Here is an 18,879-nt window from a genome sequence, read left to right as displayed (position 1 = left end):
ACTAACCTCACTTTATGCATTATTGTTATTTACTTTACATTGTGGTCTTTTTATTTGTATAAAAAATGTCCTAAAATGGTGTTTTTGACGAAAAACTTACTAGCCAAAGTGAGAAAACCTGTTAGAAACTACCTGAAATCCGGTTTTAGAGATTCATTACGTATTTTGGTTTCTGGTGGCCCTGGAGGAAATGGTTTACCCAAGTAAGACTCATCCAACTCTTACATTTTATAGTCTTTAAATATTATACTTGACAGATTTGGAGGTGTAGGAGGTAAAGGAGGAGACGTTATAGCTGTAGCCAAAGAAGGTCTGACCTTGGAAAAAGTGTTTAAACAGAACCAGACAAAGTCATATAAAGCACAACCAGGGAAAAGTGCTTCACATAATTTTATTTTGGGGCCTCCGGGGGAGGACCTTATTTTCGAAGTTCCCACGGGAGTTAGTGCGGTTACAGAGCTAGGAAAACATTTAGGTAGAATTCACTAATTATGTGGAAATCAATAATATTCTTAATAATTATCTTTTATCAATAATTTTAGGGGAATTGAACAATGACGGGGAAAAACTCTTACTAGCAAGGGGGGGAACTGGTGGGCATTCAAAAAATGGTTTTCTTGGTACCAGAGGACAAAACTATCCAGTAAAATTAATCCTCAAACTGATTGCCGACATAGGACTTGTAGGCTTTCCCAATGCTGGAAAAAGTACTTTATTAAGGGGCATATCTGATGCCAAACCCAAAGTAGCCAGTTATCCCTGTGAGTATTTTGTAATTTGTCTTATTATGTTGAAATAATAAATGATATTTTCTAGTTACCACTGTTAGGCCCCACTTGGGTATAATAACTTATAAGGATCATAGACAGATTTCAGTCGCAGACCTTCCAGGCCTTATTGAGGGAGCTTATGCTAATAAGGGTATGGGACATGAATTTTTGAGGCATGTAGAAAGGACTAAATTGCTTTTGATGGTGGTGGATATTAATGGGTTTCAGTTGAGTTATGACTATCCACATAGAGACTGTTTGGAAACTATTATGTTGTTGAATAAGGTAAGTGTTTTTTTCTTCTTTTTGTTTGCAATCTTGTCAGATTCATGTTTCATTATAGTTAATTCTGTTGCTGGTTAAAACATAGAATATATCATAGTATATAAGTTGCATACTTGGGCCTTATAAATTAATACTATTAAATTGTGGCTTATACAAAGCTAGTTACGCTATAGTTATTTAACATATTATGTAACACCCCTTGGTATTAGATTTTTGTCCATGCATTTTTGTAAATAAATATTTTTTTAAATAAATTAAAATGGTGTCAAATGCTTTCAAATATCATTCAATAAAAAAATAAATAAAATTCCAACATAATAAATAGGCAGAGACTAAAACAAAATGGAATAGCTAAAGACCTTTAGGAATACCCCTTGATTCCAAATTAGTGTCTTAGGAATCTTATCCTACAGTGCACAAAAATTTAAAAAAAAATTTTTTTAATTGTTAACAATTATTCAAAATTGTTTAGTTTAATTTAAGCATAATCAAAAGTTCAAAGAAAAACATATAATTTCTAAATAATAAAATGAAAAAATTCCTGTACAATTCTTACAAATTACATTATGATAGATAGCAAACCACAATAATTAAGTCTTGGATCAATGGAAAGTAAAATTTAAAAATCAAGAGTTTAATTAAAAATAAACATTACCGGGTTCAAAACTACTAAAAGAACAATTTAACTGAGGCATTTTTTCCAAAATAAAATCATACTCAACTCAAATAAAAACATAACTCTTTAATTATTTTCCACATCTCTTTAGGATCATGTTTATTTTTATCATGATTTGTCATTTGACATCATTTTTTATCAATTTGTAATTTTTTCAATCATCTTCAGATTCTAATTCCCTTGCTAATCTAAATAACTCATCTCTAGTTTGCAGACTCTGCAAACTAGAGATGAAATATTATTTATTATTATTAGAAATATTATTTATGTTATTGTCACAGAATAACCAATTTAGACTAAGGAAATGCTCTTTAAACTGTATCTTATTATCGTTTAAAGTTTTAGTAGTTTGAGTGATTCTAGTATACTTGTTTATTGAAAAATGTAGAATCTTTTGGCACTATATATCATTCCTAACTTGCATGATAGCATCCCAAGTAAGGATTGGACATAAGTTTTTGGTAACATATCAATGGTTTATGACAAAAAAATACACTATTATAATTTTTAATTAAACTTGAACAGTTTGCATAAAAACATGATTGACTAGTTCCTCTTCTATTTTTCTAAAAAATCACTTAGTAAAATACCTTTAGGCCACAGTTGAGGATTCAAAAGTCTTTATTTAAATAGAAAGGTATACCTAACGTTCCTACTCTATAACTATTTTCTACTTGTAGTTTTTCAGGCCCATATTTCATTAGAGTCAATTTGATTGACAAAGGACATGATATCTTCTGTGTATGATATATCTGGTATAAACACAGAATTTTTTTTGTACTACCTGAGTTTGTCTACTATCTCTATTTCCATAAACAATCCTAGTTCTATGATAACAGGGTTTAAAGTTATCCCTATAGCTTAGTAGGATATATAAAACCAGAAGAAACTATATCTCTCAAATGTTGTGGATAACCTTCTCAATACCAGTAACATCTCAAATACTCTTAAAAATAAATTTCTCCCAAGGACAAGCATTCACAGGGAGAACAAAAATAAATTGTCCATCCTATTATATAAAACATCAATGGATAAAAGATCCTTTTCATATAATGCAATCACCCTATATAATTTCATACCTGATAATTCTAAAAGATTTAATATCAATCAATTTAAATATAAAATGCGACTGATTGATAAACTCACCAACTGTAAATAAGAAAAGAGTTTTCTCTTTAATTAAAGACAAAAAGACTTATATTACCAAGTCCAAGAATTGAAATAATTTCTTTTGTCGCAATATAATCCGCTACTGGACAAACTTGTAAAATTACTTTTTTTTGTATTGCACAGTACATCGTTAGTTAATCGTTCTGTAAGTTGTTTTTTTTCTACTCTATATATGTGCGTACATTTACAGCGCTGATTAGTTAGATTAAGTAAGAGTAGCCACAAGGCTAGACTTCACCTTCCTTATATCCTTGTAGAAATTTATTTATGATATTTAAACATTTGTAAATTATTTGTTTGCTAATAAAAGGCGCTAATGATTATTATTATTATTATTATTATTATTATTATTATTATATTGAGGTCCTTACATCTCGAGTATTTAGAGGACATATGGAAAAACCTCGCAAATTGAGAGAACTCGTCCATAATCTCAAAGAGACCTACGTAAGTCGAGAAAAAAATAAACAATATATATATATTTTTTTAATATGTCCCGAAGGTTACATGTTTCGTTTAAAAAAGCATTATCAGACCTTATAAACTAGTAATAACACTCACAAGATGACCTGCTTAGTTTTTTTTCTCCCAAAACCTCGCAAAATTAATGTTTGGACTTATATATTGAGTAATGCAATAATTATTAGTCCCTTACCTGTGGAAGGAAATTTAAATGGCAAAAGGTACAATACTAAAAAGATCTATCGATCCTCTGATAGTTCACGAAGCAGAAAGACGCATACGGCAATTTGCCTTTAGAATAAATTTATTACATTCTCAATGGGGTCGTGTTGAATGGCCACTTAGATTCCCCGACCTATCCCCTCTTGATTTTGTCCTCCAAAGCCACCTAAAATCTGTTGTTTTTAAGACACTGACATAACAAAGCAACTGATTGAAAGAATACTTCAAGAAGCTATTTTCAGAGCAACATTCGCAAATGTACGTTATGAGTGAAAGTAGACTCTATTATTGGTTTGAAAATAATGAAAATCATTTTGAACATTTCTTAAATTAATTAAAAAAAATAAGTTTTAATGTAGTTAAGTAATATTTTATTTAATAACTATTAAATTTACTTGTATTAGACAAAAAAGACCTTATTATTACTATTATTATATCTATAGTTGATCTAGTTTGTTGTCTCAAAATAATTTAATTCAGAGCTGTTTTAATCTTCAGAGTATTATATTATTTGTTTAAGTTTGTATTTGCCATATAGCATTTTAAAGGTGACCTACCTTATAATACAAACTCGATGCTCCAAAGTTATGAAACTCTTGACTATGGGACATCATAGCAAGTATTCTCCCAAACTAAAACTGATGTTTTGTGGGTAAATTAGTCAATTGCTGAAGAAAACTATTTGTTTCTAGCCAAACTTTCGAATTACATTTAATTTATCTACAGGGCTCAAAGTCGAACGTTGGCGAGAAACAAATAGTTTTCTTTAGCAATTGACCAATTTACCCACAAAATGCCACTTCTAATACACAATTTTTGGTCACAAATTCATAACAATTATCCCAAACATTTGATTTTTTTTTAAATATTTAAGTGTACTTTATTCCTTACAGGAACTGGAACTCTATGATAAAGAACTCCTTAACAAACCTTCCCTATTGTTAATAAATAAAATGGACACTGAAGGAGCTATGGACAAGTATATGGAGGTTAAAAATAATTTGAAAAACTTCAAAGGTAATTGTGTTTATTAATTTTTTGCATCATTTGAAATATGATGTAAGACAGAGAAAACATACCTGAGTCTTCTATTTGTATTTTTTTTTAGAATATATGTCAAAATATGATGAAAATCGCAGACCGACTAGAATATTAAACTTCGCAGATATAATCCCAATAAGTGCGAAAGAAAGGGAGTCCGATATTGAAAAAGTGAAAAATCGGTTAAGAACTTTGTTGGATGTGTTAAGTGACCTGGAACGTAACGAACCGGACGATTTGTATGGAGAATTAAAGGGCCAAATGACCGAGAGAGGCCCAAGATTAGTATAAGTCAAATAAAACCGTTATTTTTTTTTCAAATTTTTTATTTGCATCCTACGAGCTAAGTTTTGCACTTTTAGCCTTATCAAAACTATCCCATTCGTTTTTAGGTTTAGCCAATTTGGTGAGCTTTACCCATTTACAGGAAATATTTTCTTTGGCCACATCATCCACTATTCTCACTCCCAACGGGGACGTTTTTTCAATTTCAATATCATCGAAGTTTTCATATACACCCTTGTTTGCTTTCCACCTAGAAAATCAATGTTTTTTTTTTTTTAATTCTAAGAATATTCTTGAGTACAGTCTTACCTTTCAACGCCGTTCCATGCGATCATAATACCGTTATCAGTGCAAAGTTTAGGAGGAGGTCTTACTAATTGATACCCGAACTCGTCACAGACTAGTTTTAGACCTTCTGCTATGAAATTGTTACATGCCACCCCACCAGAAACCACCTTAAATTAAGATTTATTATTTAAATTTAGTATAAATGAATATACAGGGTTGTGATTTAATTAAGGATAAATTGAATAAAAGGGTTTTCTTTTCGACAAAATCCTTGGAAACGTCAATTTTGGATCGGACATATTTTCACATTAAATGTCTCGCAAAAAAGTATAACAGGCAAAATATTTCTTTCTTAAATGGAACCTCCTGAATATTTTTGCATTTTCGGATTCTCCCAATTTTCCGGAAAATTTTGGACATGTACCGCAGCAAATATTTATTTTTTATTTACTATACAAGGTACAAACACGGTTTCCCCCAAGTACTACAATAAAATAACAGTAATACATAAAACTTGACCTAAAGTTAAAATTCCACACTAAAGGTACACAAAATACAATATAATAAAATAACCCCGACTACACTAAAATTTACATGGTGCAGTACTTATATATTAGGTCCAATCTATATATCTAAATGATGCACTGCTACATGTAACATGTAAACAAATCTAAACTATCAGGAATATACGTAATTAATAAAGACATAATTTTATTTTCAACGGCATGTTTTGGTATGTCCGTCCTACCTGCATTTATACAGGGTGTCCCGGTTCATGTGGGAAATCTCTCGGATTCAGGTAGAACATCGAAAAATAATACCGAACGTTCCAATAAAAAAAATTCCTACAGGCCTTCTTTACGAAGATACAGCCTCCTAAAGGACGCTGCTGGAAATTGGTTTTTCATAAATTACTTTTAAACTACCCGGAAGAATTTAATAAAAATTTTAGGTGATGAACACTATTAGGGACCTCTTAAAATGACATTTACCTTGTTTACTTTACCAGGGGCGGACTAGTTTGTACACTTTAATACGTATATTTTTAACACCCTGTATGTTAAATGATTAATTAATTATCGATAAAATGAACCGTTTTGGAGAAAAAAAATAATAAACGAGCCAATGTTTTTTTTTTAATTTTTTTTTAATGAGATAAGTACGCTAGTTATTTAGAACAGAGAAATTTCAATGTAAGTCATTTAATTTAAAATAATACATGTTCCTAAAAATACAGTGGTGTCCTAAAAAATACTTTTACAAAATAGTTAAAAAAAAACTATGATGAGTGTATCTTTTTAAATTAGAAAAAACAACTTACAAAAAAATGCCAAAAACCAAATATGTAAACAAAAGTTAAATTCTTCAATACGAGCAATAAACAATTCATTTTTATATTATTGAATAGATGTTTTTTATATTATCACAATGAAATGTAATTCTTTGGAGCAGTTCGTCCCGAGTATCGACTGGGGTGGAATACACCAAGGTTTTAAGGTGACCCCATAGATAAAAATCTAATGGCGTTAGATCGGGAGACGGGGGAGGCCAAGCAACAGATCCTCCTCTACCTATCCAACGGTTTTCGAAAGTATTATTTAGGTGGTGTCTTATAGCAAGGCTAAAATGGGGTGGGGCTCCATCATGCATAAAATACATATCTCGGCGGGTTGCAAGGGGCAAATCTCTTCTAATAAATCTGGAAGATTGTTCTGGAGGAACTCCCAATAAAGTTCTCCGTTTAAACGTGGTGGCAGTTCAAACGGCACAATTAAAAAATTGCCAATAATTCCTGCCCAGATATTTATTGGAATTAATGTTGATGATGAGAAATAATAGTATCACGGGGATTTTCATTAGCCTATACATGCGAGTTATGTAATATTTTAATTTCATTTTTGGTAAACCCTGCTTCATCCGTAAAAAGAATCGTGCTGATAAAGTTAGGGTTATTTCGCTGCTGATCTAACAGCCAGTTTGCGAAGTGTATTCTAGGAGCAAAATCTCTGGGCAGTAGTTCATGCACTTTTTGTAAGTGATATGGGTACAACAGTTGTTCTTGAAGTACCATATGTACAATTGTTTTGGACGAATGAAGCTGAGCGGCTAATTTTCGAGTACTTGTTGTAGGAGTGTCAGCTACAGCGTCTAAAATATTTTCTTCCAATCGCACTGTACGTGCTGTTCTCCTCCGACCACCATTATTCTTTTTTTTTCAAAACATCCTAAAATTGCTGCAAGCCTCCTCGCTGCGTGCTTTTAATTTTCTTTGCGTAGTACGCGTGTTTATGATTATTTAAAATGAATTAAATTGAAATAATATATTTGTATTTTTTTTAAATATGTATATATATTTTAAGGCTCCGGATATTAAAACAATTCTAAATAAATGCGTACATAAATTATCGGAAATTGGATTATATGTGAAAGGACTTATTACAGATATGGGCTCAAATTTTATCCAGCTTGCTAATTTACTAAATGTTACACCAGAAAATCCAAACTTTACCACAGGTAATTAATCTTATATATTTTTTTGATACTCCTCATTCACAAAAAGCAACAAGAAATAATTTAATGCAAAATACATTTTGTTATATAGGAGATAAAAAGCAATCCTACAGATACGCGCCCAAGCTTAGTGATGCTCATATTTTTCCATCCAATTTTCAAAAAATTAAGGTCAAGCTAGCGGCTCAAGTGCTTAGTCGAACGGTAGCTTTTGGCATGCAAACTCAGATGACTTTGGCCATTTTGCCAGCTGAAGCTGCACCTACCATTGAAGTATTGGAAAAATTCGATAAATTATTTGATTTATTAAATTGAGTTAATGTTACTCATCCCAACCAGTACAAAATGGCATTTAAAGGATTAGATTTTCAAATATCATATTTAAATGATATGTGGATATTTTTAGAAATTTTTAACAAAAATAAAACAAGATGTAACTTTAAAATGGAAATTTTGTACTTGTTATATGATAACAATAAAGGCTGTACTAGCACTTTGGCAGCAACTTTCTAGTTTGGGCTTTAGTTATATTAAATTGAGAAGAATCAACCAGAATTGTTTAGAAAATTTTTTTGGCAGTACTAGACAACAACAAGGCAATTCCATAAATCCAACTCCAATAGAATTTGAAAGGGCTTTCAGAAAACTTTTTTGCATTCAAATCACATGAATTGTGCTGACGACTTAGGAATTCTCTTAGAGCATTTGAATAATACTAAAATGCTAATATTGCAAGATTATGATTACAAAAAGGAAAACTTGCCAGCGCAAAATGCATTTATTTACGTCTGTGGGTACTTAATTAATTAAACTCTAAAAATTCATAAAGGTGATATTTGGTTAAAATTTGCCAGTGATGCTAATGTTTTAGACAACAACTTATTTACTAGACTTAAACAGTACCATAATGACAGTGACATTATGGTACTGTTTAAGAATCGAAATACATATATCGAAAACATATCGAAAACATTGAAAAGGATCTGAAGTCGCCAAATGAACAATTTATATGCCTAATATATAAATTGGAAAATGTTATTGAAACAAATTATTTGAAACAAATTGCAATAAAGAAGGCATTTCACAAAAATATTTCGAGATAATGAAAAGCATCAATTTTACTCACCCATGTGATAACTTTCCTTTCCAGTATTCAATAAAATTATTTATAAGACTTAAAATATTTTATACTTTAAAATTCGTCAACAGAGATTTATCATTGCCAAAAAATGAGATAAATAAAAAATCTATCCCTACAAAAAAAAAAACTTAAAAATGCATTTACAGGGTTTTTAAGTTTTTCCTTCTTTAAGTTAATTTCCCTTAGACGTTGATCAACACGTTGAAATGTTTTCTGATCCGGAATAATGCGATTGGGAAATCTTTCTTCGTACAATCTTTTTGCTTCCAATGCATTGCAAGAGGCCAGACCATACATAAGATGCATATCTGCATACTCAATAAAAGTAAACTCCATATTTTGAGATAATTTAAATTAAAAGTTACCAAAAAATACAAAAATTAAAAAAATATTATCAAATAAAGGATGAATATGTTGACAAAGATTAGGTTTAAATGAGAGGTATTTGCTAAATTTGGAGTATAGCAACGTTTGTAACAATAATGCGTTAAAAAATGCAAAAATTCCGATAAATAAGTCAGGTACAATACAATTGGTTTACATTATTTTTTTAGTTTTTTTTATGTTAAGTTTTTATCTTAAGAATAACAAAAAAGAAATAAACGTATAATAAATAAGAAATATTTTGTAAAAGTATTTTTTAGGACACATCATCCTAGGACACATACATCGAAACTTTCTGGTCTTTGAATAACTGGCGTACTTATCTCATTTAAAAAAAATAAAAAAAAAACATTGGCTCGTTTATTATTTTTTTCTCCAAAACGGTTCATTTTATCGATAATGAACAAGAGTACTTTTTTTTTGGCCTATGGTTCAAGGTATCCAAATTTATTTTTTTAGACTTTAACATACAGGGTGTTTTAAACATACGCATTAAAGTGTACAACCTAGTCCGCCCCTGGTAAAGTAAACAAGGTAAATGTATTTTAAGGATGTCATTTTAAGAGGTCCCTATATCCCGGTAATTTTTTTAAAACTTATTTTTGTATTTAAGTGCAAGATTAACTTCATAAATGAAATAAAATAAGTTAACCTAAAATTAAAAGCATTTTTTGTTTTCTTTTACAATATTTACGTGTTACTATCTTATTAACATACAACTAATTTTTAAACTTTTTTCCGAAGTTTGGATAAATCGATCTATTAAAATAAATAAATAAATTAGGTTATAATTTGGGTTGCTACCACTGTAGCCCACGCGCCTAACCATGTCAGTAATATCCACGCGCCTAACGTAGTTAATAAGAATGTAATATTAAAAAAATGTATTTACCAAAGTTCGCCTATCTGGTGGTATAAGCTCTTTCCTCTCAACATACTCAATTCCCCTTTGCAATCTATGACATAAATGCCTAGTAATAACTAATAAAAATGAGGCGCAAAGATTATTTACGTCTGGTATCACAGCATCAGGAGCAACATCTATCCAAAGAAAGACTCATATTAAATAAGACAGACTTATTAATTTATAAACTCACCGTGTAACTTTTCTTGTAACATAATATGCCTTGTACAAACATTTTTAACGCCCGCAAAACTAAACTGACAATCCTTGTAAGCTGTCATAGGAATATTAAAGTTAAACTGCAAAGGATCAGTGGCTTTAGTTGCAGCCAGCTCTATAGCTTGCCCACCAGAAAGAGTTGAATATTCTGGGAGGTTTCGTAGTTTCATTCTTCGTGCCATCTTAAAAATTCCTTTATTAGTAATGTGAAGATTGTATAGCAGAAAACTGGGTACTTTATCAAATGCCTCGCCAGGAGCATCATCTATACTATCACCCAGTAACCAAAACTTATCCACGGTTTCTGCTATAGCTAACAGACAGTGTCCTCCACTGATAAGGAGCACTAAAAAGGGAAATTGGAGAGTTTTGTCTGTCATTCTTGCCGTTAAAGCATGGGCCTCCATGTGGTGTATGGGAATGAATGGTTTTTTGTATTTTTTACACAGATATTTGCCATACTTGGTGCCAATTGTCAGTGACAGAGGTAAGCCTGGAAACGTCAAGTTTGATTTTTAATTAATTTTTAATCCCCTCCTGTAAAAGCTTAATTTCTTTTTGCTAGGTAGGTTCTGACATTTTAAAGTGAAGTGGCAATTTATTGTATAGAACATTGGCTTATAAAAAGAAGGACCAGCTTTTATGCAATGAATTCTATGAAATGCAGTATGTTAAGATGATAATTTCTAATGAAATATATGTCTCAGAAAATTTCCTAGTTACCATTGTTCATTTTAGCATGTAAGAGACAATGAAATATATTAGACTAGGAATGGTGAATATCTTGAGTTTAGTTTTGTTAAGTTATGTTAAATGTGCTCTAATGTTTGCCATATAATTCAGATTTAGAACTAGTCTTTCTTTGAATGGAGAAAATGCAGCTTGAATTGGATGCATGACCCCAAACAAGAATTCCATATGATATTCTTGAATCTGTTTCTTTAATACACATATTAAGAAGTTTGACCAAAGGATAAGACTCACAAAATGTTTAATTAGTGACAGTGGATTAATAACATTGATATGATAAAAGTATGAAGCTTGGGATCCAGTTATTTTTAAATTATTATAAACTGTTGTATAATTACTTCTTGATGTGTAAACTATAATTGTCTTATTGTTGGGAATTTCCTGTTGGACAGTGTTTGGGAAATAAGTTAATAAAAAAGTCCTGGCTATTTTTGTTTTTTAAAGGTTTAATCAGGTCCTGTGGTTCAACAATAGTTATTTCCATAAACACAAAATGTGTATCAGGCAGCTTTAGATTAGAAATATGGCGAATACTCTTCAGCAGTTCTCTGAGATAAGGGTAGGCTATTGATAATGTTGAAGGCTGCTACAGCAAAAAAGAATAAAAATCTTCAAGATATAATTAAGTTTCTCTATGCTTTTTCCTTTTTAAAATATTAGAGTTTTAACATAATTTTTTTTTACATCCCAAAAAGCCTTCAGATCTTAATTTTGAAATTTAAGATATGCATCATAGGCATTTTTTAAAAAGCACTTTTAAGAAATTGTTAGAATTTGTATAGAAAAAAAGAATTAAATGTTATTCTAGGGAACCCTTAAAGTGACATGAATCTCTTCACTCTTCAGAGCAGACATTCTTAATTCTAAAAATTTGCCATCTCTTGAAATTTAATTAACTTTAATTGAATTCAACTTCACTAAGAGGCCAAACTCTACAATAGGCATTGGTGAAATATGCATACCCAATATCAATCCGACGACAAGCCTCTAAAGCCCAAGAAAGTTTCAAAAACAATAAGATTAGGCATTAAAAAAAATTAAGCACTATCATTCTTATCAATACCCAATAATAATGTAAGTTAGTAATTTCAAAAATGTTCTTGTTCCCTGGAAGCAGAAGACAATAAACTTTGTACAGGAAAACAACTTAATAAAGACACACTGTATCTCTTACCAGGTTTAATTGTGGTTGCGACAGCATCCACATCTTCCATCCTCATTTGAGCATGATCAAGTGCCTTTTTTACTACACTCTCAATATTTTGCCTATGTAAATCTCCCGCCAATGGTGGAATAATTCCCCCATTGCTAAAAATGAACACTTCTTAATAGTACAAGTTAAATTATTATGGAAAAGAGTTACTTTAAATGAACTAAATGTTGAGAATGAAGGGCTTCGCCAAGCAAATTGCCTTCTGTATCAACTATAGCACAGCCAGTGTCGTCACAGGAGGTTTCGATACCTAGTATAACATGCTTGTATCTGAAAACGTTCTGATGTATTAGGCGACTGAATTTATGAAATAGTTTGATTTGGTGGTAGAATAATGCCATAAGAGGGGTACAGATCTTTTTTATTAGTCTGTCTTTTTGTATTTTGTTTATTAATTTTGTGAGGTTATGTATTAATATTAATGTATTTTTTGTGAGGTTATGTAAATGTTGTTTATAGCAGTTAAGGTGCTTTTCTACACTGAGCGATAAGTCGCAGCTAATGAAAACATCATGGTCAAGCTACTCAAACTTACTTCAGTCTACAAATTACAATATTTTTTTTGTGTATTTTAAATTTTTGTCCCCAAAAACATTTTTAATAAGACCTTTTTTCCCATCTCGATATAGATCCCATTCCTACTTGTGATGGATGTTGCCTAGTCCGTGAACGTCATTTTGACAACAATCAGCTGATGTTTTTGACAATCTTGACAATTGCTAAAAATATAAACAAACCACAAAAACTGAATCACCACCAAAAACTACAATAATTCACCAAAAAGACACAATAATTTAAAAATGACTGTCATGGAGTTCTTTGGATGCACATTTTTGGCCTTCGGGCCACCATTCGCGATGTTCCTGTTTACAATAATTCAAGATCCCGTCAGAGTAATAATACTCATCGCTGCCGCCTTCTTTTGGCTACTGTCCCTACTGTTATCCGGCCTTTTGTGGTTTGCAGTGGTGCCCCTTCGTCAGTATTTAATGTTCGGAGTAGTGTTCTCAGTTTTCTTTCAAGAAGGATTCCGCTACATTATCTACAAGATCCTACGTAAAGCCGAAAATGGCCTAATGAAGATAACTGATGACCATGCCACTTTAATAGACAACAAACATATTTTGGCATATGTGAGTGGACTAGGATTTGGTATTATTAGTGGAGCCTTCTCTTTAGTGAACATCTTGGCTGATGCCATAGGGCCAGGCACAATGGGACTGAAAAGTGGCAATGAAATGTTCTTTCTCTCCAGCTCGGCGACCACTTTGTGTTTCATTCTATTAAACACTTTTTGGAGTGTAATTTTCTTTAACGGTTGGGACAATAAAAGTAAATTGCAGATCGGATATGTCTTGGCGAGCCATTTAATTGCATCATGTTTGACATTTTTTAATAGATACCATGTTTATTCAGCAACTTTGGTACCTTTGTATCTGATTACAACAATTACTGGACTATATGCTTTTAGGGTTGCCGGAGGAAGTTATTTAAGTGTAAAAGCATTTTTTGGATGTCATTAAAAATAGCTTTATTTGCAGACTAATAGAGTGTAATTTGAGTAAATTGAGTAACATTATTATAGTATTAATTTAATTTAGGCAATAGGTAAAAGTAGCTTTGTAAGTTTTATAAATTTGTGTCTAATAAATTATTATGTACCTAAATATTATAAGCAGTTTTTCTTATAATTGTCTTATCTTTTGTTTACTGCAGTTAGAATATATAATTCCCTTTCCTCACAAATTTAGAGGGGAAATTATTAATTATTAACCCTTGAGAAATTACAATTTAATTATGTTAATAGCAAAAGAAAATATAATAATTCATTTATTACTAATGTGGTGTGAGTTATTAGGTTAATTTCATTAAAATTAAATCATTTGATTAAGCCTATCAACATAAATTCGCTATAACTTTAGCTAGGTACCTATTCAAGTAACAGCAAATAGAATTGCAGGACATTTATTAGTAACTTTAATAGTGCCTCCTATAAGTAATTAAACATTATCAACTAAATGCATTATTTTTGTTTACTATTAATGAAGAGATGTACATACCCACATATAAACCTATTGTGCATCTAGGAATCAGACAATTAAGTTTGTCTAATTCCTACATGTAGGTATACAGGATTGTTTAGTTAATTTTATTCTACTAGTGAATAAATGGCTATTTATTTATCTATAAAAAAGATAAATATTGAAATACTGCTTATGTGGGAATTATTTTCACCCCTCATCCTATAACTCCTAGCAACACAAATTCAAAACCCCTTAGGGTCTTTAAAAAGGGCGGGTCGTTTACAGCGATTTCAGCGCCGCCCAAAGTGAGCCCGCCTCTCGCTGAAAACTATTGGGCGACGTTCCATTTACAATTCATCAGTGCGGGTAAAGAACTCCTTTATATTTTCTTTACATGTTTGACATGAAACTATGAACTATGCAATTTCTTAATTAAATATTAATTAAGTATTTGACTGTGAAAGAATATACTGCGGCTAACTGGATAAATATAATAGTACCGGAATAGGAGCGTTTTTCAGCCAGATCTTTATTCTTCAAAGAAAAAGTACCTATACGTAGTTCTCGATTGATGAAAACGCAAAAATACGCGATTAATTAAAAAATAAACACACAACTGTTATATATAAAATTATAGTTCAAATAAAACATAAATGAAGTATCAGAACCTCAATTTATCACGCTTACCAAACTAAATAGCGACTGAGAAAGGGTCGACGCTTTCTCTGTCATCACTATCAAACTTAAAATGGTAGATGCGCGCCATTTTGAAATAAAATACTGTATTTTATTCACTATTCAGTAAACTTTGGTTACGACGACTGTTTTGGTAAAGGGACTTCATATCTTCCATATGTCATCGCTGTCAAACTCAAAATGGTAGATGAGTGCCATTTTGTTTAAAAAATACCTGCATCATTATTAAGGAGGGTGCAGATACAGCAAAACAAAATAGGGGCGTGTTTTTTTCCACTATCTATATTTATATTCACAAAAGTTACGAGGGCTCGACTATAAGGGCCTTCATATCTTCCCAAGGGCGTCGCGAGAGAGCGTCTGTAACTAACGCTAGAGGTCTAGCGTTAACCTCTAGAGGCCTAGAGGTTAACGCTAAGCTAGAGATAAAATACTTTAGTATTTCATTCAGTAAGCTTTGCTTTGAGCCAAGAACCTACGGATACTACGGAAAACGTACGACTTTGCCAAAGACGCCCAGTATCTGAAAAGAAAATTCAATCATTCCTGGTTGGAAATGTACTCACCATGGTTAGCATACTCCCGCCAACAAAAAGGAGCCTTCTGTAAATTCTGTACACTATTTCCACCCAATCTGAGCTCCGTTAGATGTGTTTTAGGTTCGTTCATTACAAGGCCGTTTTGTAAGTTCAAAGATGTTCCTGAATACTGCAGAAAACACGCAGATACTCACTTTCATAAGACGGCACTGGAAGCAGCTAAATCTTTTCTTGATAATGTGCCAGTAGATGTGCAAATTAACAAATACCTTTAGGAAAGTCTTGAATAAAACAAGAAAATTATAAGATCGATTATTTCCTGCATTGCGTTTTGCGGATCCCACGACCTAGCATTAACGGGGGCAAGCTATGGTGATGGAATTTTGGAAGGGCTGTATAAGATGCGAATTGACGCAGGAGACACTATTTTAAAAAACCATCTTGAGCATGGAAAGAAAAATGCAAGTTATCGATCGGTTGACATCCAGAATGAGATTATCAGTATTTGTGGAGATGTTATTAAGGCCGATTGCATCAAAAATGTGAAGATATTGCAAGCATATAGCATTTTAGCAGACGAAACAGCGGATATCTCTGGAAAGGAACAGCTCTCACTTAATATATTATTAGATAAGATATTTTGATGAGAAAACCAGCAACATTGAAGAAGTATTCCTCGGATTTGCTGAGCTTACAGCCTTGGACGCTAAATCGATTGCCACGGCAATAAACGAATTCCTGACGAAAGAGAATCCAGATAAATGCGTTGGTTTGGGATTCGATGGTTGTTCCACGATGTCTGGAAAAGAAGGTGGCGTTCAGGCTATTTTGCGTAAAAAATACAAGAAAGCACTATTTTTCCATTGCTCGACATATAAACTCAACCTGGTAATCAATGATCTGAGTGCTCTGCCGGAGATCCGAAATACAGTTGGGGCCATCAAAGATATAATTACATTTTTTCGTAAATCGTATCTAAGAAGAAAATTAATTCCCAATATTCCCAGGCTGTGCGAAACAAAGTGGAGCGAGAAATACAAGAGCATCAGAGTTTTTAAAGAGAACTTTTGTGATATATTGGAGGCACTAGAAACCCTGTCTCGAGATGGCAATATTGCGACAAGGAAACATGCTGCAGCTTCCAAAGTTTCGTTTATTTTTAGCCTTGGATTGATAGCCAAATATTCCGCTCTTTTAGAACCAACAGTAAACGTGCTCCAATCAGTCTCCTTGCATGCAGTTCAGGCATCACAGCATATTGGTCGTATTTTAAAACTGATCAAAAACCACCATGAGAATCCCGAAAAAATAACTCATTTTTTTTTCATTTCATTTCATTTCAGAAATTTTCAAAGATGCCAAAGAAATCAATACCGCGTACTGCTAAAAGACAACAACACCGTAGCAACCACCCATCAAAAAGCCCCTCAGAATTTTGGCGCAGGTCCATAACAATTCCTTATTTGGACTCAATTATAAATTCCCTAGAAATAAGGTTTTCTGAAGAAAATAGACCATCATTTACTTTGTCAAAACTATATCCTGCGCAAATGAAAAACATTTCTTTGGAAGAACTTGCAGAGGCTTGCGAGGAATTTAAAAATTTTTACGGTGTTACAAATATCCAAAATGAGATAGAGCTTTAGAAAAAAATATGGGAGGAAAAACCAGAATCGGTCAAAATGAGTGTTGTGGACATCCTCAAGGAAACTGATGATTTCTTTCCTGAAATTAAGAAGGCTTTACAGATCCTTGTTGCATTACCTTGTACGACTTGTACAGTTGAAAGGTCATTTAGTAGCCTTAAGAGAATCAAAACCTAGTTGAGGAGCACTATGTCTGAAACTCGACTCAATGGCCTCGCTATGATGAGTGTACACAGGCAACACATTTTTAAAAACTTGGACGATTTTGTTAACAAAGTGACTAACGAATTCGCAAAGAACCCTAGAAGATTATATATGTTTCAATTGATTTTCATGTAATAATTTCGTTCGGTTTTTATTTTTTTTTAATTAAAATTTTTGTTTTTTGTCTTTAGTTCTTTCCTGCTGCCCCTCCCTAGCTTACCGGCTGGCGACGCCTTTGTATCTTCCTTCATATATATAAGTCATCGCTGTCGATCCAAAATGGCAGATGGGTGTTATTGTGTTTATAATGAAAAATAACATAATTTTTGAATGTTAAGTACGTACGTCATTAGTAGGAAAAGCAGATACAGCAAAACAAAATGGCGACGTGTTTTTTTGAGTATTGATAGTAATGTATACAGAGTGTCTGTGAAAGGTTGGGAAATCTCGATACTACAGATCAAAATAGGCGAATTGACCGTAACACACCTGTAGGGGTTTTCCCATCTTATTTAAGGGAAGTAAACACCACTCGTGGATATTCAATTTTTTATTTTACGTAATATGGAGAATTACAGCCATTTGCCGCGAGAGCAACAACGCAGCACCTTAACGTCTTAACGTACAACCCAAGACTCCTCTTTCTCTCGCCGCATTTCGCACGTGAATAATGACAAAGAAAAGCGGCGTTGCCGAAGTTAACAAAATTAAAAAATGCCTCGATTAAATAAAAATATGACTTAACATAATCGCCCCCCTTGAAAGGCTGGACTTTCAATTAAAGAAAACAAACGATTTAAACTAAATAGACTAATTAAGTAAACTAACACTAATAAAGAAATGAATTAACACTCTAACAGTCTATTTAAGTCTATTGAGTTCACTCTGTTGGCAACAACGCTAGTCTGGTGATACTTCTCTTGAATACACCACCTTTCATTTTTATGGTCACCACACGAGTGACATTGTCCTTTCCAGGGTGTAATTGTACAATTCTTGCCAAAGGCCAGCACATCGGGGAAACATGGTCTTCTTTAACGAGTACCAAACTACCAATATGGAAGTCAGCATCATTATTGAACTGCCATTTTGTCCTTTGCTGTAAGTGGTGAATATATTCCTTCCTCCAGCGCGACCAGTAATGCTGTCCCATAAGCTGAAGATGGCGGTACCTCTTGACAAAGTTGATCTTATCATCCAACAAATTTCGCTCAGGCAATGCTGTGAGCTCGTGACCAATTAAAAAATGGGCCGGTGTGATCGCTTGCAAGTCATTGGGATCGGATGATAAAGGAACAAGCGGCCTTGAATTTAAAATTGCCTCGATTTGGGTGGTTAAAGTATAAAACTCCTCGTAATGTAACCGCGTGCCATTCATAATTCGTTTTAAATGATGTTTGCAGGACTTTACTGCTGCTTCATGTAGACCACCGAAATGTGGCGATTTCG

General features: G+C 32.6%; 3 protein-coding genes across 3 annotated transcripts; 2 read left to right on the top strand and 1 right to left on the bottom strand.

Moving 5' to 3' along the window:
• Nucleotides 1-2: 2 nt before the first annotated feature.
• Nucleotides 3-4,940, top strand: LOC126740139 (GTP-binding protein 10 homolog). The gene is made up of 6 exons (XM_050446058.1): nt 3-203; nt 258-475; nt 543-761; nt 817-1,055; nt 4,479-4,602; nt 4,694-4,940. The coding sequence occupies exons 1-6, from the start codon at nt 76-78 to the stop codon at nt 4,915-4,917; spliced, it is 1,152 nt and encodes a 383-aa protein (XP_050302015.1). The 5' UTR covers nt 3-75; the 3' UTR covers nt 4,918-4,940.
• Nucleotides 4,932-12,742, bottom strand: LOC126740137 (tRNA N6-adenosine threonylcarbamoyltransferase, mitochondrial). Its single transcript, XM_050446056.1, has 7 exons — nt 12,472-12,742; nt 12,283-12,416; nt 10,595-10,851; nt 10,333-10,540; nt 10,128-10,276; nt 5,221-5,366; nt 4,932-5,161 (listed from the first exon to the last, which is right to left on the bottom strand). Exons 1-7 carry the CDS (start codon nt 12,660-12,662, stop codon nt 4,963-4,965), a joined length of 1,284 nt encoding a protein of 427 aa, XP_050302013.1. The 5' UTR covers nt 12,663-12,742; the 3' UTR covers nt 4,932-4,962.
• A 286-nt stretch (nt 12,743-13,028) lies between these two features.
• Nucleotides 13,029-13,990, top strand: LOC126740140 (gamma-secretase subunit Aph-1). The gene has a single exon (XM_050446059.1). It carries the CDS (start codon nt 13,122-13,124, stop codon nt 13,842-13,844), a length of 723 nt encoding a protein of 240 aa, XP_050302016.1. The 5' UTR covers nt 13,029-13,121; the 3' UTR covers nt 13,845-13,990.
• Nucleotides 13,991-18,879: the final 4,889 nt, after the last annotated feature.

Source organism: Anthonomus grandis, chromosome 9, assembly GCF_022605725.1.
Source record: "Anthonomus grandis grandis chromosome 9, icAntGran1.3, whole genome shotgun sequence".
NCBI classification, from domain to species: domain Eukaryota; kingdom Metazoa; phylum Arthropoda; class Insecta; order Coleoptera; family Curculionidae; genus Anthonomus; species Anthonomus grandis.
This window is presented reverse-complemented; position numbering and strand designations above follow the sequence as displayed.